Here is a 24,352-nt window from a genome sequence, read left to right on the forward strand (position 1 = left end):
CAGTGCAAAAGATTCTAGGTTCAATCCCTTGTGACTCCAGACAAGCCTGGAACAGATTCCTGGTCTGAAACAATGGAGAATCACTCCCAGCTAATATAGACAACTGATGCTCCTGCATCTTCCTGCCTTCTTCCTTGTTGGATCACAGGCTGGTTGTGTTGGCTTTTTGGTGAGCCCACAAAAGAGTTCTCTAGGTTCGGTCTTAGGACAGCCGGCAGTAAAAGAAAAGTTAGAGGTATGTTTGGGAGTAGAGATTGCAGACCTTCCAAGTGTTCCTGTTTTCCAGGGGCACAGAAGCCACCCCAATTTCTGATTTGATCCCAGAATGTCCCGCTTTTCCTTAGGACATCCCTATTTTCACTGGATAAATGTTGGAGGGTATGGAGTCATGCAACCCCCAAGCCTAGGAGATAAGTAGCTATACAACCTTTAGAAGACATCTAAAGATACAGGGAAGGTTTTTATTTTATGTTTAATATTTTATTATGTGTTTATGTATGTTAGAAGCTGCCCAGAGTTGCTGCAGCAACCCAGTCAGATGGGCGGGTAATCATAATAATAATCATAATATTATCGGATGTCTCCATTTTCATTGGAGAAATGTTGAAGGGTATGCACAAAATAGCTCTCTAGGTTTGGTCTTGGGACAGCCAGCAGGAAAAACGAATGTTTGGGAGTAGAGATTGAGTAGAAGGGGAAAGGAGACTTTAAGTGGGAAGCAGTAGTATTGTAAGTTGTGAACTGAAGCCAGGATAATGTGATATTGCCTACTTTATCACCAATGCCTGGTTCAGGCTGATTGTGTGGTGACTGCAGTGTCAAATGGCAATTTACACGTGTGAATGAGTTATCACAGATCAATCCTCACAAAGAGGTCTGGGGATCCCTTGCCGTTCAACTGAGCCCATTCATAGATTCTGGGGCAAGTCGACATGAGCATATAATCAAATTGTGAGAAATCAAATGATGTCTGTGCATGCGTGAACTGGTTCTCAGTTTTCAGAGCAGCATTGGGCTATAAATGGAAGAGAACAGAGGAGAAGGGCGTAGGCAGTTGGTGCCTCTCTCTGAGGCTTCGTACGTCTAGGAGACGTGAAAGTAAATTAGGGAAAATGTGCCATTCTTGAAGTCTTTTCTGAAGGGATGATGGTACGTTCTGTGGAATAGCATGCCTGTCAAGATATAACAGGAGCCCATCATCCGCACTTTTCGGGGGGGGGGGGGATTGAAAACATTTTTGTTTCAAGCTTTCCCAACTGGGTGAATGGGCCTGTGCCATGGGTGTCCAGTTTTTTGCTAAATTCGTTTGTCTTAAACATATTTGCTTTTTTGTTGTGTTTTTAACTGTTTTTATTGTACATCGCCTTGAGGCGCTTGCATGTAAGGCAAATGATACATTAATAATGATAATAAGTTGAAAGAAGGGTAAGCACAGGAAAAAGTGCTCAGCATGATTGTAAATCATGAAATGCTTGCGACGTTAAGAAAAAAAGCTGTTTCATATGAAACATACTGTACAGGAACACACAACTGACATTAGAACACATTCTGTCAGCCTACTTGTATTTGCACATATGTAAGAGATGGCATTTGTTTATAAATCCATTACTTTTTATGCAATGTTAAATGAGGACCGTGTGATTTCTGGTAGATCCAACCCACATAGGGGCTGCCTTTGTATTTGTGTGGTGATACAACATTCCTCTCTTCTTTAATATTTTTACAGGCTTCATTGCCAGGCCCAAATGCCCGTAACATACCATGTGATTAGCCTGCTTCGAAAGTCTGGTTTTACAGTAATTATGAGAATATTTTGGTTTGAAAAACTACAGTGAGTTCAAGTTGCCCTTAATGAATAGCAGGCTTGCTAACTGGTTATCATTACCTTGCCATTCAAGTGCCGGGCTTTCCAGCCTCCCAGATGTTTCTGCGGTCTCGGCGCCCGCAAAGTGTGGGACTGTTTGACAAAAACCTGATCTTACCTGCTTGTTTCGGATATCGTGTTCAGATATTCTTACTGTCACATGCTGTTTTCGGAGCACTGCTAGTTCAAAAGAGAATTCCTTGCTGCAAACATGGAAACGGCACTTTGAGAAACAGCATCCTTACCTGACAGAGGTTGTCTCCGATGCAGCCTGGGGCAATGTTGATCAGCGTGCTCTTTCTGATGACAGAATCTGATGAAGTCGTGACAGGGAAGAATTCCAGTGGTTGGTTGCCCAGTCTTAAATCTTGGATGCAGCCTTTGAAATATCCACCATTTACATGGGTTTCTTGGTCGTCGGGTAATCCTCCGATGTACATAATATCACCGCTCTGGATTTTTATTACAGGAATAGAAATGTAGCCCAGGTTCTGCGAAGACTGGAATAGCTCGGTCTTGTTTGGCTTGATTTTTAAGGATATCAAATAGAAATTTCCATCATTCACAGGCTGTGTTCCAAGGAGTTTGTCAGAGCTTAGGCTTGACGCCAGGAGTTTCCCACCTTCCAACCAGACCTTAAGAAATAGGATTGCGCCTTTTTTCAGAGACAGCAACAAGCCAGAAGGCTTGCGTGTTCGGACAAACATTGAGATTGTCACACTTTCGTCGTCGCTGCCTTCTAAAGGAAAAGCAGCAAATCCTTTGGATTCTTCATGTCCAAATCTTCCTGGAATGTACTCTTGAGTTCACATGGCGAAAAGAGAGAGAGAAAAAAAAAATACATCTTTAAGACAGGAGTACTGATGGAAAAATGGACATATCACGAAACAGACCGGGAATACTCTGGCATTCTAAACTAAACTACCTGATGGCACTTTTCAATGACAAACTACTATGGTTTGTACCACTCCTTTGAAAGATGCATTACGAATCCTGCAAAGCAAGTGCAGCCTTTTAAAGATTGAGATATATACTGTATTTTTCGCCTCATAGGACGCACCGGCCCATAGGACACACCAAGTTTTTTGGGGGGGAAATAAAGGAAAAAAATTATTCCCCCCCCAGGCGCTTGTGGGGCTGGCAGCGGGGAGAAGCACTCTTCTCCCCGCCGCCCGCCTTCAGACCAGGTCCGGGGACAGCTGGGAGGCGCAGCGTGTCTTCCCGCTGTCCCCGGACCTGGTCTGAAGGCGGGTGGCGGGGAGAAGAGCGCTTCTCCCCGCCGTCAGCCTCCAAACCACATTGGGAGACAGTGGGATGGCGGCGTTCCACCTCCCCGCTGTCCCCTGACCTTGTGGGGCTGGCGCTGGGGCTCTCCTGAAGCCTGGAGAGCGAGAGGGGTCGGTGCGCACCGACCCCTCTCGCTCTCCAGGCTTCAGCAAAAACCTGCATTCGCCCCATAGGACGCACACACATTTCCCCTTCATTTTTGGAGGGGAAAAAGTGCGTCCTATAGGGCGAAAAATACGGTAATTCTACCTTCTGTCTGAGATTATATGATATAACTGGCCGCAATTCAAAGCTAGGAGACCAGCAATGGCTGGTTCTGATGCTTCAGTTTCAGTCCTTTTGGGAAGGCAAGGGTTGTGACCCATACGTCTTACATTCCTCATTTCCAATCTCACCAGGGATCGCCCAACATTCTGTTCAGAAGTTCTGTTTTTCTCCTGATGGCCCATCTCTAATGTGTGAGGCAAAGACAGATAACATATTGAGTGTCTTGAACACTGTGGCCCCAACCTTGTTTCCCTTTTCGTTGGATGACTCCGTGAATTTTGCTCATGCTCGGGGACTGTTGGCTATCAGACCTGAATTGGGAAGGATTTCCTCCTTAATTTTAGAGGGCAAGGGAACTGTTGGCCTCCCCCTTCAACATACATTTTGGATCTTATCTGCCAATCACAGGGGCCAACGTTGGACAATTCTGTCTCCCTATGAGTCTGATGAAAGTTCTGAGGAAAAAGTATGAGAATAGCAAGCTTGAATCCCATGGAAACACATACAAGAAAAGAACACTTCCTTAGTCCCTGCAAGCTGATTCTAGAAATCTGTCACAATGTAGAAACCACAACTATTTGATTTAGGAAACAATCCAGGTTAATTCCCCCATTTCCATGTTGTTTTCAGCTCAGCCTGACTCCTACCATGCAAAAAGAGAGGTCAGTGTTGACTGAACCGGGGATGATGCAGAGTGGGCCCTATGAAAGGAAACATTTTCTCTGATGCTTACACCAGAGCAGGGCCTCTAGTCTGAGTGGATCCCAGCTCTGTAGGATATGCGGCATGCTTGTTGATCAAGCCATACAGCAGACTTTTTGTCTTGGGACATCAGGGAGCAATGTTGCTTCCTCTTTCTCCTTCTGCTGTGTTCAGCTCTAGATAAGCTTCTAATAAGGTGTAGGCTGGCAATTGGATATGTGCCTCTTTGTGTCTATTTTGGGTGTTTTGCCATCAGCTCTGAGGGATGTGAGACCCAATATGCTGTAACAATCTTTAAAATAAATAAATTGGGATTTGCTTTGGCAGTTCCTGTTGTACAGATTTCCTTCTGGTTATAGCCAATCTACTGATGTGCTATATTCTCCTCATTAGACTAAACTGAAAATTTAGATGACCAGGTATGATGGCTGATCATCCTTTTGGCTGATGTTTTCTTGATCTGAAATCAAGTATGGCACAAATGCCAATCTCTCAAACAACAACAAACCCCAATAAGCAAAAATCTGAAAACGTTCAAGTGAAAGAAAATGGTCAAACTTAAATCTTATTTTCCTTCTTGTACCTTCAAATCTTAGAATTGTAGAGTTGGAAGGGACCACAGGGGTCATCTAGCAATGCAGGAATCTTGCCCAACGTTAAGATTGGCCTTGTACAGAGTACACAGGTTGAGAACCCAGGATATTGTCTGAAGGTATATGAGGCTTGCTAAAGCTAAGCAGATCTTGGTCTAGACCAGCCTTTCTCAGCCTGTGGGTCCCCAGATGTTGTTGAACTACAACTCCCATCACCCCTAGCTAGCAAGGCCAGAGCTCAGGGATGATGGGAGTTGTAGTCCAACACCATCTGGGGACCCACAGGTTGAGAACCGCTGGTCTAGACAGAGCCTAGATGGATGACCACCTAGAAACCAGATTTATGCCACCCTGGATTCCATGATGGGTGATCAGCACATGTAAGAAAATAGATGAAGCAACTATACTGCTAACACGAGCACGTACCCCAAAGGACCAACTGGCTTACTAAATCTCAGAGAAGATCACGCCTAGGGTTGGACAAATGATGTTGGCTTCTTCTCAAGCTACCTTCACTCTTCATTGAGGCATGGCAACAACATGGCAAAGTTCAGGAAAGAAATCAAATAAATAATAATATTAAAGTGGGATGGAGTCTCATCGTTTACTCAAACAGTGTGGTGACCTAGGGAGGCTCGCCTAGTGCCTTCATTATATATATTTTAGGTGCCAGACAGAAACATTCCTCTTCAATCGGGCCTTTGGCTGATTCATATTCTATAGTCTTTAAAATGTGTCTGTGGGAAGGGGGGGAGGTTGTTTTGCTGTTTTGTTTTACTTATTTTCTTGTTTTTTTATCCTGTATTTTATTCTGTGAACTGCCCCGAAATCTTATGGTGCTAAATCTAAGAAATAAATACAGGTGCTAATTAATGTGGATCACATGGAATGGGAAGCGGCTCCCTGAACACCACAACAGTTCAGGGCAGCTGATCCAAAATATTCTGGAAATTATTTGGAGATACACTATCATGTAGAAATGGCTTCCCCTCTAGGTCAACTTTACCATATGGCAGGGTGAAGTGGCTTGTTTCTGAGCACCATTCAAAGTACTGGTACTTTTACCTTTTAAGTTCTAAATTGCATTGGGACTGGATTACTTAAAAGGGTCACTTTTCACCACAAGAGCCTGCCTGAATATTCATGTTTGACGTCTGGGACTCTCTTCCAAGTGCCCCACAACTAAGTTAGAAGAAGAAGAAGAAGAAGAAGAAGAAGAAGAAGAAGAAGAAGAGTTTGGATTTGATATCCCGTTTTATCACTACCCGAAGGCGTCTCAAAGCGGCTAACATTCTCCTTTCCCTTCTTCCCCCACAACAAACACTCTGTGAGGTGAGTGAGGCTGAGAGACTTCAGAGAAGTGTGACTAGCCCAAGGTCACCCAGCAGCTGCATGTGGAGGAGCAGGGATGCGAACCTGGTTCCCTAGATTACGAGACTACCGCTCTTAAACACCACACCACACTGGCTCTCTAATGTTCAGGCACAGGAACATCCAAGAACTTATTGATGCCTAGTCAGATCATCATTTCCTCTAGTTCAGTATTGTCTATATAGACCAGCATCAGTTCTTCAGGGTTTTAGGTAGAGGTCTCACAGAGCCCTACCTGGAAATGCCAGGGATTGTACCTGTATGCAAATCAAATGCATTGAACTATGGTCCTTCCACCAATTTAGCAGGATTTAAGTGGGAAGTGGGGAGATGAAGGCAAGAGCTGATGTCTAAACAGCCCAGGGAGGCTTTCTGAAGTTAAAGTGTTGGCCCTTGCGTGGCAAAGGGAGGGCTGAGGAGCTGTATCTTTTGGTCCTCTACTTCAGGCAGCAAAATATATTAAGCCAGGATGGCTTCCACAGTGCTATATTAATAGATGAAACAGCCCCAAATCAATAATCACAATTGGCTAATCTGAACTAAAACTTTTAATGCGCGGTTTCACAGACCAAACAACATCAACAGTGTTAACTGGAGTTAAACAAAACAAACCCCAGCTGTTCAAAAACTTATAATCAGACTTTTCGTTCATAGGGAGGAGAAAGCTGTTTTGGTGTGCTCTCTCTCTCTCTCTCTCTCTCTCTCTCTCTCTCTCACACACACACACACACACACACACATATATTGTTTGCAGTGTTTTATTTTAATGAAATGATTATAAGAGCCATGAAAACAGGGGTGATCATTGTGGAAACCTGCCTTCTAAGTGTTACAGGATTCATAACTGGCTCAGTTTATTTAGTATGGGGAAATAAACCCCCGACTTATTTCTGAATAGACAATTTCATAAATAACATGTGAGAAATGTTTTAATTTTGTGAATGAGATGATCTTAAACTTCTTTATGTGCTTGTTAAAAGCAAGGCATATGTCCATAAATCTTTCCCCTCGGTGTTGAAATGGTCATTTTTAAGCATGAAAGGTTAGTTTATTAAAAAAACAAAACAGCATCTCTCTCTATTAAGGGAGTACTTGAAAGACATTTTTCTTGTTGGAGAGAGATCGCTTATGATGCAGCAAAGCCGGCGAGTGGCAGTTAGACGCGCAACGTTACAAAGAAGGCAAAGGAAGCAAGGTTAGTCTTTAAAAAGGTAGCACAGCGAGCTTGCAGTTTTCAATTACTCTGCTTCAAAAGAAATATTGGATCTGGTATGTGGTTTGATGGGCATTTAGCATAACCTTGGTCAATATTAACCTCTTGAGCCATTACGTCTGGATGCTGATGGAAATAAATCAACTTTGTTGCTTGCCTGCTACTGCTGAGAGAGTGCAGTCTGCAATGGAAATACTTCCCAGCACTTAGTGTTTGTCAACTTCTCTTTAACAAAGATGCAAGTAATTTCTGTACCACAAAGCACACAGCAGCAGCAGCAGCAGCACTTTGAAGAGCTCTTCCATTATCTATAAATTCCAAAGCGAGTGTGCCCTTGTATATTAGGAATTTAAACTTTAATGGATAGCTTAACCTAGTAAAGCTATAATCCTGTGCACAATTGTTGTCAATTAAATTTATGCCCTGCCCTTTCTTCCAAAGGAGCCTAGGGAGGGAAACGCACAAGCAATTAAACACTTAAAAACATCCAAAAGCAATTCCTATACAGATGCTAACTGGGAAAGATCTCTACTTTTTGGAAGAAACCTCCATGCGGCTGACTTGGGAGTAAGCTCCATTCATTCCACTGGGACTCATTTCTGAATAACCATGAATAGGATTGGCTGTAAAGCTTTAATAGACCGATTGGTGATGGTCAATTTTATTCAGTGAGGTTGCAGTTTAAAGGGATACTTCCTTTTATGTTTGATTCTTTTTATTTATTTTATGTTGGTTGTGGTAAACAACAACTTGGCCTTTCGCTTTTGTTCAACTCTATGAGTGATGGCAAACCCCGTTGCATTCAGTGGGTCTCACTCCCAAGTAAATGTGTTTGGGGTTCCAGTCTTTGTTTCTTAAGTTGCAAGTTGTATTTGCTTCCTCCAACACACCCAAAAGTCACCTACTAGGGCTTTAGTGATATGCAAATGTGGTTATATTTAATTAATTATTCAGTTAAAAGACAATTTCTTAATCAGCTGGCTATTCGATATAATTGGTGGGCAACCCTAAAATGTGTGCATTTGGTGCACATAGTGTAGACTAAGCCGGTGCCTGAAAACCTGGACATGGTATGGGGTGGAAGGTTCGCAGGCTATGAAGGACTTGCTCAAAAATTTATTGACAGCTGCACAAATTAATATAGCTGGGAAGTGGAAGGGGCAAGCAGAATATCAAATGGAAGAATGGTATAGAGGTGTGGGATATACCTATTAATGATAAATTAACAAGGCAAGATGGAGAACATGCAGGAGAAATGATTTCGAAGAGATATGGAAGGTTTTTGTGGAATTTGTACTGTTAAAACAGAAAGGGGTCAAACCACTGCAAGAGGTGTTGAAATTTTGGGAGGTTGGATAGTTACAAAGGAATGGTCTTGGTGGTTGGGTGCACATTTTTATTCTTATTTATTTATGATTATTAATGTGTGTGTGTGTGTGTATATATATATATATATTGATCATGTTTTTAAAAACAAGACCTGGACGTGGTAAGTCAGCATAGCCGTTATGTCAAGGAGATGTGGCAAAATCCAGTATAAGCTCTAGCAGCCTATGCAAGGCCTCAAATCACCTCAGTTCTTGGTTGAAATAACCCCTCCCATAGTTCATTCAGCAGGGGGCACTGGGAACTGTCCGGGGTTTTGATTTTAAGCAAGTGACCTGCCTTGACTTTGCCTGGATTGGGCTTGGCCCGCTTTGAAAGAGCTTCTGCTTATTTATACCACTCCCCCCCCCCCCGAGCCACAATCCCAGTAAGCTAAACATTTATAGGAAATGGGGGTGAGTGGGGCTCTTTTACACTCATTCAGACATATGTCTGGAAAATTTTATAGTCCAGGACACCCCGATTACCAGAAACGTCTGAAAATGTGGCAGCTGTGTGTCTCTAGGGGTTAGCAAAGTGCATCACTGTATGATAGATATCTTTCTGGACCATGCAAAAATCTGTTTGCTTTCTCCCCCTAGAAATGGGGGGCACAAGGTAAATACTAGTAGGCCACCCAGAAAGCTGAAATTTGGTACACTCATAGCCCAAGGTACACTGATTATGATAAAAGTTGGAAACAGGACATTTTTGTACCTAACTTGAAGCATGTAGGTTAACTCATAAAAGAGACCAGTGATTTAGCACAGAACAAATGAACCTGTGCATTAGGCTGAATTTTGGTGTGTTGGAATTCAGCATCCTTGTTTAATATGGATTTGTGGGAGGGTGATACTCCCTTTTGCATCCAGGAACATGTATCTACAGATATTATTTATGTGTGTTTTTAGGATAATATGTGTATGGCAGTTCACTTATTTACGAACACACACACACACACACACACACACACACAAACAGAGAGAGAGAGAGAGAGAGAGAGAGAGAGAGAGAGAGAGAGACTCCTGAACGACAAATGCTGTATTCAGTGTATCTTATGCAGTGCTGGTCTGAGACACTTTCCTGCCTGAAGTGAAGTCCCAGTGGCACTCTCCCCTTCTGCTATGACCCATGCTTTTAAAAGGCTTGTTGTGTCAGATCTTGTTCCTGCCTTCATTGACTCAGCTGCCCTCATTGTGCCCCTTGAAGCTAGCCCTGCAAAAGCAGAGGTCATCACAGAAATATGACCAATGTTCCTAATATTTTCCCCATCCTCCTCATTCTAGAACCCCTGGACGGTTAAGTCCAGTCAAAGGCGGCTATGGGGTTGTGGTGCTCATCTCGCTTTCAGGCTGAGGGAGCTGGCATTTGTCCACAGACAGCTTTCCAGGTCATGTGACCAGCAGGACTAAACCGCTTCTGGTGCAATGGAACACCGTGATGGAAACCAGAGAGGACCATTACGAGTTCCAGAGCACACAGAAACGCTGTTTACCTTCCTGCCCCAGCGGTATCTATTTATCTACTTGCACTGGTGTGCTTTTGAACTGCTAGGTTGGCAGGAGCTGGGACAGAGGAAAGGGAGCTCACCCCGTCGTGGGGATTCAAACTGCCAACCTTCTGATCGGCAAGCCCAAGAGGCTCAGTGATTTAGACCACAGCGCCACCTGCATCTTAGAACTAGCACTGTGATGCCCAGTGTTGAACTCCAAATGACATAAAATCTCCCATTTCTTTGATTTCTTTCTTTTGATAAAACCAAGCTGCAGATTATCCTGATTCATATCAGGACCCCAGTGCTGGAGCCCAGTTAACCCTTTCCCCTGTGCCATTTCCCCCATCAAACCCACCCCTGCACCAGTAGGTTTCCCCCAGCAAGGCAAATAGCAATGGGGGGGGAGGGTCATTTTCACTGAGAAAACTGTAGAGGGGGAGGGTTAAAGGAGCCAGTGTGGTGGTGTGGTTAAGAGTGGTGGACTCGTAATCTGGTGAACCGGGTTCGATTCCCCGCTCCTCCACATGTATCTGCTGGGTGACCTTGGGCTCTGAAGTCTCTCTGCCTCACTCACCTCACAGAGTGTTTGTTGTGGGGAGCGAAGGGAAAGGAGATTGTTAGCCACTTTGAGACTCCTTAAGGGGAGTGAAAGGCGGGATATCAAGTCCAAACTCTTCCTCTGTCATAGCAGTCCCAGTCCAAATCCCCTCCCTGTAGCTACTTTTTGTGTGTGGTTTTTTTGGGGGGGAGGGGAATTAAAGAGCTGGAAGATCTGACTATCAGTTTATTGAAAGAAGGTCAGCTGGCTCCATTTTGCCAGTTACTTAAATCAACACACATATGTGTGCACAGACATGTTATTTTTTTGCTGACAGGCAAATGCTCTTGGCGAGTATAGGAAATCGACTTGGTATAGGAAATCGACTTATACCTCTGCCGTGAGCCAAACCTATGCATGAGGTAAACATGTGTGAGAAACTGTTGCAAAGTTTCAACTAACTAGGCAATATGAGTATACCTTAACCATTTCAGAATATACTTCATGTTCCCTGTTTTCAGAAGAGATGTACTGCATGTTTGGATTTTTCTAAAATTGTGAATGCCTTGGACCATCTTTTCAAAGGAATACTCTAGCAATTTGGATACACTCATGGGGGGGGGGGTCAGTGAGACTGTTAAAAAGGTAAAGGTACCCCTGCCCGTACGGGCCAGTCTTGACAGACTCTGGGGTTGTGCGCTTAAGAGGCCTGGGGCCAGCGCTGTCCGGAGACACTTCCGGGTCACGTGGCCAGCGTGACATCGCTGCTCTGGCCGGAGCCAGAGCCAGAGCCGCACACGGAAACGCCGTTTACCTTCCCGCTGGTAAGCGGTCCCTATTTATCTACTTGCACCCGGAGGTGCTTTCGAACTGCTAGGTTGGCAGGCGCTGGGACCGAGCAGCGGGAGCGCACCCCGCCGCAGGGATTCGAACCGCCGACCTTTCGATCGGCAAGCCCTAGGCGCTGAGGCTTTAACCCACAGCGCCACCTGCATCCCATAGTGAGACTGTTAGTTGCTCCCAATCTTCTCTTTCACTTCCCTTCCCCACCCCCACCCCCCCTCTCTCTCTCTCTCTCTCTCACACACACACACACACACATACACACACCTTTAATCAAAATGGTAGGATGCTGTGAATTGAGAAGAATATTGCGGTTAGGGAGAAGTGGGCAGGGGGAGTTTCAAATACTTTCTAATCATTCACAACAGTCCTAATGGAAGTATAAGCTTCTCTTGGAGCTGCATGGTTTTAATTTTGCTTCATATAAAGAGGCAAACATATTTACCAGATGGAGCCCCCTTATCCCAAAGTTGCTTTTCAAACCTTTGGATAAATTACTGCTCAACTTCAAAGCCGTCTGCTACAATTACGGCTCCGGCAATGTCATTTTTCAATAATAAAAAAAGAGGTAGGTGCACACACAGGGTAGCATGTGAAATGATATAGTATTTAAAAAATTTCGGAATGCATTTTGAAGCTGAAGCTTTCTGAACAAATGGATCTAGTAAGCCCCTACTCCCTGACCAGACCAGATATCAGCTGGTGTAAATCCATATAACTCCACTAAATTCAGTGCAACTGTGCCATTTAACATCTGCAACAGATACGGCGCTTTGGATTGAACCAGAGATCTGCAGTGTTGCCTTTCATGTTTCTCCCCTCCCCCACACTTTCTATCTGATTTTGCTGTGTTTTTTGGGGAGGGTTAATAAAAAAAACCCTACCTTTTCCCACAGATAAAAATAGCTGAATGCAAACAGCGGACGTAGTTTGGTCAAAGTTAAATACGTTCAAATATAAGACAAACCTTCAGAGCTAACTGATTTGCTGTATATGTTCACTGTCTACTGAGTTCAGTGGGCCTTAGGTAAGTAGGAACAGAACTGCAGCCTGATATTTGTATTCTCTCTGGCCTGTGGTGGCTAGTTTTGCATGATTTTATACTTTGCAATTTCAGGGCGAAAGCCGGGATGTCAGACCCATCTCTCACAATTGGATTACTGCCCATTGTTCTGGCTACTGGTTTGTTTCTGGGCACCATTCAAAGTACTGGAACTTTTACCTTTTAAGTTCTAAATTGCATTGGGACTGGATTACTTGAAAGGGTCACTTTTCAACACACGAGCCTGCCTGAATATTCATATTTGACATCTGGGACTCTCTTCCAGGTGCCCCACAACAAAGTTAGAAGAAGAGTTTGGATTTGATATCCTGCTTTAACACTCCCCTTAAGGAGTCTCAAAGCGGCTAACATTCTCCTTTCCCTTCCTCCCCCACAACAAACACTCTGTGAGGTGAGTGAGGCTGAGAGACTTCAGAGAAGTGTGACTAGCCCAAGGTCACCCAGCAGCTGCATGTGGAGGAGCGGAGACACGAATCCGGTTCACCAGATTACGAGTCTATCGCTCTTAACCACTACACCACACTGGCTCTCTTAGGTAACAATTATTGACTAGTTAGGTAACAATGGATGACTAGTGACCAGGGAGATGGGCTTTTCAGTTATGACACCCTGCTTATGAAATGCCCATCACTGGGAGACTTGCCTGGCACCAACTAAGATGTCATTCGGGCAGAAGGTGCAGACCTTTTTATTTGCCAAAGCTTCTAACTGGTTAATTTGCTGTATCATATTGATCCTAAACCTCTTCTGCTTTGTGGAATATCTTTGAGGGAAGTGAAGGCTAAGCAGTAAACCCTACACAAACCCAGACTGGAGTCCCTAAGATGGTTGGAGGGTGGGTGCCTTGTATGTTTCCTTCTGGCAACTCCTGCAGCCAAGCTGGTGGCAACCATATTATTCTGATTTCCTTTGGACCAAATCAGTGAGGCTGAGAACAGGACAGCCAGGGATCTCCATACATGCTGCCCAGGCTTTCACCCACAGAGGCACATGCTGTCATCTCAAGAGACAGATGGGTGCCAACAACCAGTAGGTGAATATGCAACAACAAAACCCCTAACAATCTGACCAAAATATATAACTTTTTATGGATTTAGAGGGCCCTCATAATTTCTGGCTTTACATGGCTGTTACCTTAGCATGTGCATAAGTCTGACACTACTAGGGACCCCTGACCATTAGGTCCAGTCATGACCGACTCTGGGGTTGCGGCGCTCATCTCGCTTTCTTGGCCGAGGGAGCCGGCATACAGCTTCCGGGTCATGTGGCCAGCATGACTAAGCCGCTTCTGGAGAACCAGAGCAGCGCACGCAAACGCCGTTTACCTTCCCGCCGGAGCATTACCTATTTATCTACTTGCACTTTGACGTGCTTTCGAACTGCTAGGTTGGCAGGAGCAGGGAGCGAGCAACGGGGGGATTTGAACCACCCTGTCATGGGGATTCGAACTGCCAACCTTCTGATTGGCAAGTCCTAGGCTCTGTGGTTTAACCCACAGTGCTACCTGCATCCCGTCTACTAAGGAGGAAGCAAATGACAGGTGGTGCCATTCCCTGGACTGGTTGTAAGTAAGAAGGCAGAGACTGGAAAAGAGCAGGCTGAGGTTGGCAGGACAGTAAAAAAAAATGCCTAGAATAAAGTTTAAAAGTCACCTGCTGAAATCTTTGGGGTTTAAGACTTTAACCAAATTGTACCCTGGGTTTGTATATTCTTGAGACACTGAATTAACTAGTTGATTGCAGAGGAAAAGTGGGAAGGAATCCCATGTATCACTGCTGCTATTTTTCATAACAATGCAGATAATGGAGGACTATGATATGCATGTGTGAAGTGGCTCCCATACATTTTTTGAAAAGATATCTTTGGCCACTGTCAAGAAGTTGAGATGTTAGCTACATCACCTCACCAGACAACTCATTATCACCCCGTGGCCGCATGTCTCGGAAGAAATCAAAACAACAGCACGGAATGGAAATAAGACATTAGAAAAGTCTATTTTGACTAGCTTAGTGGAAAAGTCAAGATGCTGTGACCCACCTCACATGTGTCACATCATGAAAGACAATTGCACCAGTGCCTTTCTGCCCTGGGAGCTGTTTTTGCATCCCCCCCCCCCGATCTGGACCAATATTAACAACACCAGTAAAATCCCTAGAAACTATATAGGGGAATAATTAATTCCTTCTCTCCGCCTCTCTCCTCACTGCCTTAGGGAGCCATTGCAACAATCCCCATCCTCACTTCAGATCTATTTGAATAATTAACAGCCAACATGTTTCACATTAAAGAGAAGGGTAGAGACTGCCATGATTAAGAGGCCTGGGAACAAAAGACCAGAAATGAATGTGGCATATTGATGCCAGCCAGTACAAGTACCAAATATGCCTGCCTGCTATTGGAGAGGCATTTAGCTAGCTTGAAACTACCTGGACTTTTCTACCTGGCTTGAAATGAGTTGTCTAGAGAGAAACAAAACAAGAAAACACTGAACTGGTGTTGTGAGCAATTCCTCGTTCCTTAATGGCCATGGGATGTCATCTTGTATAGTGAGACAAGTTGCTTCCTTGTATATTTATAGTAAAGCCTCACTTACCTAGAAGCTATGTAGTCTAATTCATCTCTTGTTCCATAAATGCCTTTCTCTAGTCCATGCTTTGTGCACTGTATAAAAATTCATCGAAGCGAAATGAATTTTGGAAGATAACTTTCAATGGAATTCAAGTCAGCGTTCCAAAATGGGAGCAAATTAAGTGATCTTCCAAATCGTGTTCAAATTGAAATGGATTGATTTTTAGCTGTGTGGATATCTCCTTTGAGCGTGTCAGTGGCCTATCTGTGGCAATAAGCTTTGAGTTTCAGTCCAAAAATGAGCTGCACACCTGGGTCTGAATTTTCAAAATGTGGACTAAAATTCTGCAAACCTTCCAGTATCTGTGCATTTGTGATCACTTTACAGAGTTTGTAACTGGTGCATATGTGTGTGTATTTATGTTCTACAACAGAGACGGGTAGGAGTTCACTCAAGTTCCCCAGTTGACCTTGGACCAGTTTTGGTGGGCTGCCATCGTTTACAATTGTAGTGCCATGGATGGCTCAACCGAACAGGTAGTAGTAAGCAGAAAACCCTTGAACAGAACACAATGCCCCCTCCATCTGCATTAATTCTCCCCTAGCATAGCCTGAGTTCTGACTGCTGGCATATCCTTCAACATGGCAGCATTGACACCATCTTTGTATATGCATAGCTTATGCTTATGCAAAGATGGTGGTGAAGCTGTAAATTTGTTGCCACCATTGTAGCTGAGGAATATTCCAGCGGCAGATGACAGACAGTAGCAAGGCTTGGAGTATAGGGCTCTGCAGTCTGATAAGACCTGTTGTACAATATGATTTCAGGTGGCAATTACGGTTCTGGGGTTGAGGGCATTACCTTACCTGTAGCACAGTTTGGCTCAGCATAGGGCCTGTAGCAATCGCACTGATAGCTCAGCCACAAGTTGATGCAGCGCCCCTTGTTTTGACAAGGGTGGTGTTCGCACCAATCCTTTTTGGTGCAGCCTGCCTTGACATTTAAAGATGAATCAGATGACATGTTCTCTGGGATTATAATGTTCAAGTCTATTTCAATGTCCTGAAGACAGCCTACAAACGAAGGTGCAGAATGCATATTATAGATGTTTAGTAGAGAGTCATCGCTCCTGTTCCCCACTGGCAAACCACCCAAAAAAGTGCTCGGAAAAGTAAACATTGGCTGATCACTATCTATGGTGGCAGTAGCTTTACTGAGACATGGCTCTATACAAGAGCTGTCGAGTAACTTAAGAGTAACTGCTCTTGCTATGGTTACCTCCACTGAATGCCATTCGCCATCACTGACATTCTGTGCTATATGCAAAAAGGCCTTTGACTGGTTATTATTGACTTGCATGGATAAGTGTAAGTAGCTATTCAGTAACTCCAACTTCACAAATGTGCTTTTGTCCCCTCGGTGGAATAGAAAAGTTGTTGGCTGAATAGTCAGAAACCTAAGGTTTATGTTATAGAAACCATCCTGGACAGGCGTTGTGATACTGTTAACCCGAAGGAACCCATTTCCCTGAAAAGACAATGTGGTCATTGTTTCACAGTGTACTCCGGTATATCCATTTGAACATATGCAGCTAAATCTGTGTTGTCCGTCCGTAAAGTGAGGAACACACAGCCCCCCATTTTGGCATTTATGTTGAACACATCCGAGGAGGACTTCTGTGCAGTTCCAGCCGCCATAATATATGCCCTCCTCCTCTCCGGTTAGGCAATGACAAGTATAATTCCCAAGATAATTCTCACAGGTCCCTCCATTTTGGCAAGGGTTCATGTGACATTCATCAATGTCTTCTTCACAGTGGATGCCTGCGAGAAAGCAGAAAGGAAGAATGAAGGCTTTGATCCTATAGACCAGGTTAGGCTTAAAGTTGGGGTGCTTCCAGGTGGAGACTTAAGACTTTAAATTGGTCACTGAGATCTCTCAAATGAGTCATTGCCAAGTTTATTTTTTTAACTTACTGGAGTAAAATACAGGCTGGCACTTTGGCATCTGGTGAGTGCTGAAAAAATCCCTGAATGCACGAGGAGCACTCATCCCACAATACACACCTGTCTGGAAGCATCCTTTTATCTCTCAAAAACAGAAACCTAATGAACCATGTGGCACAAAATATACGTTTTTGTCCCCCAAGTATGGCTGAGTTTGTTGATGGCTGGGAGGGTGGGGAGGGGAAGGAGATATCTAAACTGTCCTTGCTGTATCTATCTGTCTACTCCCATTTGGACTTCTTAGATCCAATTTAAACAAGATGGTGTACATATAGAGAAAACACTGCCCACGTGCTCACTGTCACATTTTATATCAGTGCTTATGTGCATGTTAAATACCCTAGGGATCTGTGGCTGGCATACTCACACTGCAACTTTATTAGCTGAGGGTCTGATTAAAATGTGAAGCCAACCACATGGAATACTGGCAAATCAGTTTCAGCAGTTGGACCTTAATGCTTATGTAGTAAGTCAAATGACTGGCAGAATCCGAGACCAAGGAGAAGAGTTGGTGGAAGAAGATTGGAAGAAATTTAAAATTTATTTACAGAAACATTGTAAAATTTTTGAATGTTGATGACGTTGAAATGAAGTGGTTCTAGTAATAAGGTAAAATAAGAATATGTAAGAATGGATTGATAATTAGACGAAAATTTGAAGCTATAATATGTGAGGAAAATAATTAAGGATAAATCAAGAGGGTATGAATTTGCTGAACCAATTTTTAAATGGAATACAAAAAAGGGAGGTGTGAGGAAGTCAGGAAAACAAGTTAATGAACGGTGAGAAATTAAAAAGAGGGATTTTTCTTTTTTCTTTTTCTTTTTATGTTAAACCTAAATTTTTGTATTTTTGTACTTTTGTGTTTTTTGTTTATTGTCTTGTAACTCTTTTTTTTGTTAAAAAATTAATAAAATATCATTAAAAAAATTTTTTAATGCTTATGTAGTAAGTCAAGCTCCCACTTTGGAAAACTCTCTCATAGTTGGTGTGAACTGGCGAAAGTCTCTGGCTATAGCTTTCAAGGCAGGTGCGTTCTGGGGCTTATTTCCCACTTTCCTGCCTCTTGTCTAGTCACTGGCCCTGGAGGACAGCAGCGCAAAACAGCTGCAAAGTATTTCTAAGTCAGGAAGGAAACATTATTTTCCCCAATTTGTATTCATTTCCCACAGGTGCAAATGACTTGCTTGAGCTGCAAGGCAGCAATGAATGGTGCCGGCTATGTTAAAAATATTAACATAATGTGTTTTATATATATATATATAGAGAGAGAGAGAGATGGAAAATAGTTCCAGGAAAGCATTTGTTTGTAAATTCAATACATTTCCACCTTTAAATTAAGCGGCACGCTTTATAATTAGTAGAAGCAACATAATGTGCTATGCAGCAAAATGCAGTTGTTAATGCAAAGTGAATCTAAAGTAACAATGAGGTGAGATTTGTTTGCTATTTCTAAACAGCCTGAATGTAGGAAAATGCTTTAGAAACAAAAACAAAGTACGAGCACCAAATAGTAGATTCAATATCAACAGTATTGTCCTATTTCAATACAGAACACATTATTAACTTTTTAAAAAAACAAAACCCAATTGAGGAAGAATTCAGAACTTTTCTCTTGATTCTGAGTTGGCTTCTTTCCAAATCATCTCCCCTGATTATCAACCTTTCAGGTCTGCCAGGTTTCAAGGTGGCTTACAGAAGGTAGGCCCCTCTATCCTGCAGCATATGCACTCTATGGTGCCATCCCTGTATGGAGTTATGTGTCAGGCCCTATAAGACCAAACTCAGGTGGTCGAGCGTCTTATCGGTTTGGAAGCAAAATGAAGGACACCTCAAATAAGGATCTAGTTTCTCAAGCGGCGCCTGAGGTAAAGACAAGTGTGTCAATTAAAAGAAAAGTGAAAAAGGCAGCCAAGATGTCATGACAAGGGATGGCATCAGTCCATGCCTTGCAGCTCACACGAATTACTTGCACCTGTGGGAAATCGGGACAAAGTGGGTAAAATAATGACTTACTTAACTGATTTCAATGGATCTTCTTGGAAAATGAATTGGTTAGATACCACACATGCATAAGACACAAGACCCTGTGAGCTTCCAGTATTTATTGAATATTGTGGGCATAGAAGTGAGAAAACAATAGTTGTTTTCTCTAGGCGTTTCCATAGTTCAGGTATGGCCAAACTTAGCCCTCCAGCTGTTTTGGGACTACAGTTCCCATCATCCCTGACCACTGGTCCTGTCAGCTAGGGATGATGGGAGTTGTAGTCCCAAAACAGCTGGAGGGCCAAGTTTGGCCATGCCTGCTATAGTTGTTTTGTTTAGGCGGGGAATTCCTTTCTTTGCTACTACCTTCTTGAGGTTATTAATAACTTAATTATTACTTAATTATTTGGCATGCAGAGGATTTGCAAATAGTGCCCCAAGAGATATCACCATCATCCCTCCTGTGACATAAGTGGCAGTGCCTCATCCCTAGCTTGGTCCTAGCTCCTCTACAATGTTTCTTGAAACATTCCTGCTCTTATACTACATATCACTGCCTGAGCACTCTTGAAACCTCATTACAGATTGCCAAAACAGGGGTTCCAACTTGATCCCTGAACAGTGCTCCCTGTATGTCTCCTGATGTCCCTTTAAATAGATATCAATACCGCTACATGATAAAAATGGGTTCAAGGTATAGAGGAAAACATTCCAGCAGACATCTGGGAGAAGTTATGGAACACAGCACACAAATTCTCTTTAAAGATGGTCATAATAGTTTTCCCAGTAGTGATGTATGGAAGTCAGAGCTGGACCATAAAGAAGGCTGATCGCCAAAGAATTGATGCTTTTGAATTCTGGTGCTGGAGGAGACTCTTGAGAGTCCCATGGACTGCAAGAAGATCAAACCTATCCATTCTTAAGGAAATCAGCCCTGAGTGCTCACTGGAAGGACAGATCGTGAAGCTGAGGTTCCAATACTTTGGCCACCTCATGAGAAGAGAAGACCCTGATGTTGAGAAAGATGGAAGGCACAAGGAGAAGGGGACGACAGAGGACGAGATGGTTGGATAGTGTTCTCGAAGCTACCAGCATGAGTTTGACCAAATTGTGGGAGGCAGTGGAAGACAGGAGTGCCTGGCGTGCTCTACAACAACTACAATAATAGACAATGATATACCGTATTTTTCTGTGTATAAGACTAGTCCCCCCCCCTAAAAAATGATGTCAAAAATTTGGGGGCGTCTTATTCACGGGGTCATCTCCCCCCATTTTCTTAAATTAGAGTCCCCCCATGAAAATAGCTGTTTATTTGGCCGTCTTCCTATGTCGTGAAGGCTGAAATTTCAATTCAGTGGAGCAGGGTCAATATATTAACTGATATGCATGAAATTTCAGATATAGCTATATAATCCCTAGTTTAGGGAGATAAGACCTATGGAGCAGGCTTTATTTTTTTTAAGAAAAGTTTTTTATGAACCGCCCTACTGCCCTACCCTCCACTGAGCTTCCCGGGTCCTGGAAAGTCAGCCTATGTGAAGAAAATGAGACCAGGCTAAGTAGATTAGATAATACAGAGCATGGTGAAATCATAATAAATAAAACCTCCCCTTCAGTTTCAAGCACTACTACAGGTTCCACATAATATCTGTACTGCATTGTTTACTGTGACAGCACCTGCACTTTGGAGCTCCCCGCCTATTGCAACAAAGCACGTGCCTTTGCTAGACTCTTTTCGGGCACCTGCTAAAAGCATTCTTCTTTCGGCAAGCATACCTAGATGCTGAGGAAGTTGAAGTAATTTTAATCTTAATATTTTAGCTTTTGTATGTTTTAAAGTAGGATTGCTATTTTTTCTTGATTTTACTGCTGTGGTGTTTTTTTGTTTTGGTAAACCACTTTGCAGGTTTTTAAAAATAAATTTTATTAAATAAATAAACAATAAATATAAATAAAAGAACACAAACCAAAAGACAATCCATCCTGTAGATTTAAGTACCGTATTTTCCCCTCTATAACACGCAGATTTTTTTCTCCTAAAAAGTAAGGGGAAATGTCTGTGCTTGTTATTGAGTGAATGTGTGGTCCCTGGAGCTGACAGGCGCGAGTGAAGGCAAAAATCAGGCAAATATCAAATCGTCCGGAGAAGGGAAGCCTTGAAAAGAGGAAGCGGCTGCTTTCCTGCATTCTGCCTCAGGGTCTTACTGCCCACCCGCTTCTGTTTCCTTACTGTGTTTGCTCAAACGGAACAAAGAGCAGAGAAAACCCCTCCCCTCCAGGCAAGCAGAGGGGAAAGCAGAGCGTCCTTCCTTCTAATTCCTCTCCTAGGGACTCGCAGGCAACATGCAGGTGGGGGGGGGGAGAGAGAGAGAGAGCGCTGGCTGGCTTGGGTGGGTGGGGGAACTTTTGCCTTCCTTTCCTCCCTCCGGTAAAAACCCTCCTGCATTCTTAGCCAGCTGCTTCTCCGCACACCCCTCTCGGTGCTCCTTGTCCCTTCTATGTTTTTCCTTCCCTCCCCACTTAAAACGTGGTTACAAAGCACGGATCCACATGGATCCTCAGGATCTTTGCATTTGGTCACCCCAAATTCACCATCAGATCACATAGCAATGATCTGATGCAAAAACAGGGCTGCAATGGTGCAAAAACGTGGTTACAAAGCATGGATCCACATGGATCCTCAGGATCTTTGCATTGGGCTACCCCAAACTCACCGTCAAATCACATGTCTGTGGCCGCAGCATGAAGCACAAAAATGATACATCCACTGTTTCATTCAGAATTTTTTTTTCTTGTTTTCCTCCTCTAAAAACTATGTGCGTGTTATGGTCAGGTGCGTGTTATCGAGCGAAAAATACGGGATCTGTCTATAGTCGCCTACTTGTTATCAGAGGCCCAGAATCCACATTCCTTTGTAAGAAAATATGAAATACTGTGAAACCATTTTTGCAGTCAAAAAAACACACAAAACAATGTGTGGGGGGGTGACAAGAAATTTTCCGCACTGGGTACCACTTGACCTTTCTACGCATCTGGGGGCACCTGGAGGGTCTGCTATACTTATCTATTTACACCACTGTCCACTCAGATATTTAACTTCTAAAACCAGGCTGAGGAGTCTAAACCTCAATTGAAATAGATTTCTCTTAAGTGTCCAAATTCAAGCAAAAAATTAAATTAAATTAAATGGCACCCTTCAGCTATCCCTTCAGACTAAATATAGCAGCAAAACAGTTGCACTGCTTAATCAAGGTCAGGAATCAGAAAGTGGGGAGTGTCCTTAATACATTTGAAACATTTTGCAGGGTATGTGCATTTTTAAACTTTTGATTTTTCTTCTGAAAGTAGCTTGTAGAGCTAATGAAGGGAGTCTGTCTTATGTTCTCAAGGCAGCGCCACCCAACCCTTTCTGTCATTAGCAGCTAATATTGCTTATTGTTGGCCTTCTGGGAAGCAAGGCCATTGTCACCCACGTCAACTGGATTAGGGAACATTTATAGAACTTCAGAGCCAGCCACTCAGAGAGGCCCATATTTCAGTGGACTGAAAATTATTTGCATGCCAGCGAAGTGTGAGATGCGTCAAAAGTTAGGTGTGGAAAGGGAAGGGTTTCTCAGGCATTAATTGTTTTCAGCCAGAACAGGCATCTGCTAAACCAAATGTTCTGCATTTTGTTATTGTGGGGAGTGGGGGATCAAACCACCCCAGCTTTTATTGATGTTTACAGTGAGCACAAGTTTCTGATTAAGTAAGTATATGTCAGATGTTCTACTCCCTGTCTACAGAATTCAGTAGCTCTCTTCCTGTCCATTGTCATGGATTGTACTTGAAAATGAGGCCAGGTATATCCATAGCTGTCAACTTTCCCCTTTTCTTGTGAGGAATCCTATTTGGAATAAGGGAATTTCCCTTAAAAAAGGGAAACGTTGACAGCTATGGGTATCTCCCATTCCTCTTCTATTTGCAGACCCTTTCCCTTTGATACTTCCTTCATATACTTAATTCTATGTTTTCGTATTGCCCAGCTGCAGCTAACTGGCGTTCATGAAAAATAACTGAGTATGCAATTCTGTGCCCACTTACCTGGGGGTAAACCTCATTGAACACAGTGAGACTTGCTTCCAAGTAGGTAAGCATAAGGTTGCACTGTAAGCTGCCTTAAATGTGGCTCTGAATAGATTCATGGGCTTACAAAAGCAGTTAATCAGGCTGAACGCTATTCTGTGAACACTACTTTTTACGACTTTGCCAAACACAAAGCAACTGCTTGATATCGTTACTGACAGCAAACTTGGTTTAGAGGAAAAAACCAAAACATTTACTTCTTCCCACAGTTTCCAAATATATTCTAATCATATTAAAAGGTAAAGGTAAAGGTACCCCTGCCCGTACGGGCCAGTCTTGACAGACTCTGGGGTTGTGCGCCCATCTCACTTAAGAGGCCAGGGGCCAGCGCTGTCCGGAGACACTTCCAGGTCACGTGGCCAGCGTGACATTGCTGCTCTGGCGAGCCAGAGCCGCACACGGAAACGCCGTTTACCTTCCCGCTGGTAAGCGGTCCCTATTTATCTACTTGCACCCGGAGGTGCTTTCGAACTGCTAGGTTGGCAGGCGCTGGGACCGAGCAGCGGGAGCGCACCCCGCCGCAGGGATTCGAACCGCCGACCTTTCGATCGGCAAGCCCTAGGCGCTGAGGCTTTAACCCACAGCGCCACCTGCGTCCCTTCTAATCATATTACACTGATATAATTAGAAATCTGATATTTAGGTGCAGGTAGGTAGCCGTGTTGGTCTGCCGTAGTTGAAACAAAATTAAAAAATTCCTTCCAGTAGCACCTTAGAGACCAACTAAGTTTGTTATTGGTATGAGCTTTCGTGTGCATGCACACTTCTTCAGTTTACCTGGGGGTAAACCTCATTGAACACAGTGAGACTTGCTTCCAAGTAGGTAAGCATAAGATTGCACTGTAAGCTGCCTTAAATGTGGCTCTGAATAGATTCATGGGCTTACAAAAGCAGTTAATCAGGCTGAACGCTATTCTGTGAACACTACTTTTTACGACTTTGCCAAACACAAAGCAACTGCTTGATATCGTTACTGACAGCAAACTTGGTTTAGAGGAAAAAACCAAAACATTTACTTCTTCCCACAGTTTCCAAATATATTCTAATCATATTACACTGATATAA

At 43.4% G+C, this 24,352-nt stretch overlaps 1 protein-coding gene across 1 annotated transcript in view; it reads right to left on the reverse strand.

Moving 5' to 3' along the window:
* Positions 1 to 24,352, reverse strand: part of CRB1 (crumbs cell polarity complex component 1) — a 138,590-nt gene that overhangs the window by 27,063 nt on the left and 87,175 nt on the right. The window contains exons 6-7 of the mRNA XM_079981071.1: positions 16,037 to 16,993; positions 2,110 to 2,663 (exon numbers count right to left, since the gene is read on the reverse strand). Coding sequence (XP_079837197.1) covers positions 2,110 to 2,663; positions 16,037 to 16,993 — 1,511 coding nt within the window. The remainder of the gene's footprint in view (positions 1 to 2,109; positions 2,664 to 16,036; positions 16,994 to 24,352) is intronic.

Source organism: Podarcis cretensis (assembly GCF_951804945.1).
Source record: "Podarcis cretensis genome assembly, chromosome: 6".
Classification (NCBI taxonomy): domain Eukaryota; kingdom Metazoa; phylum Chordata; class Lepidosauria; order Squamata; family Lacertidae; genus Podarcis; species Podarcis cretensis.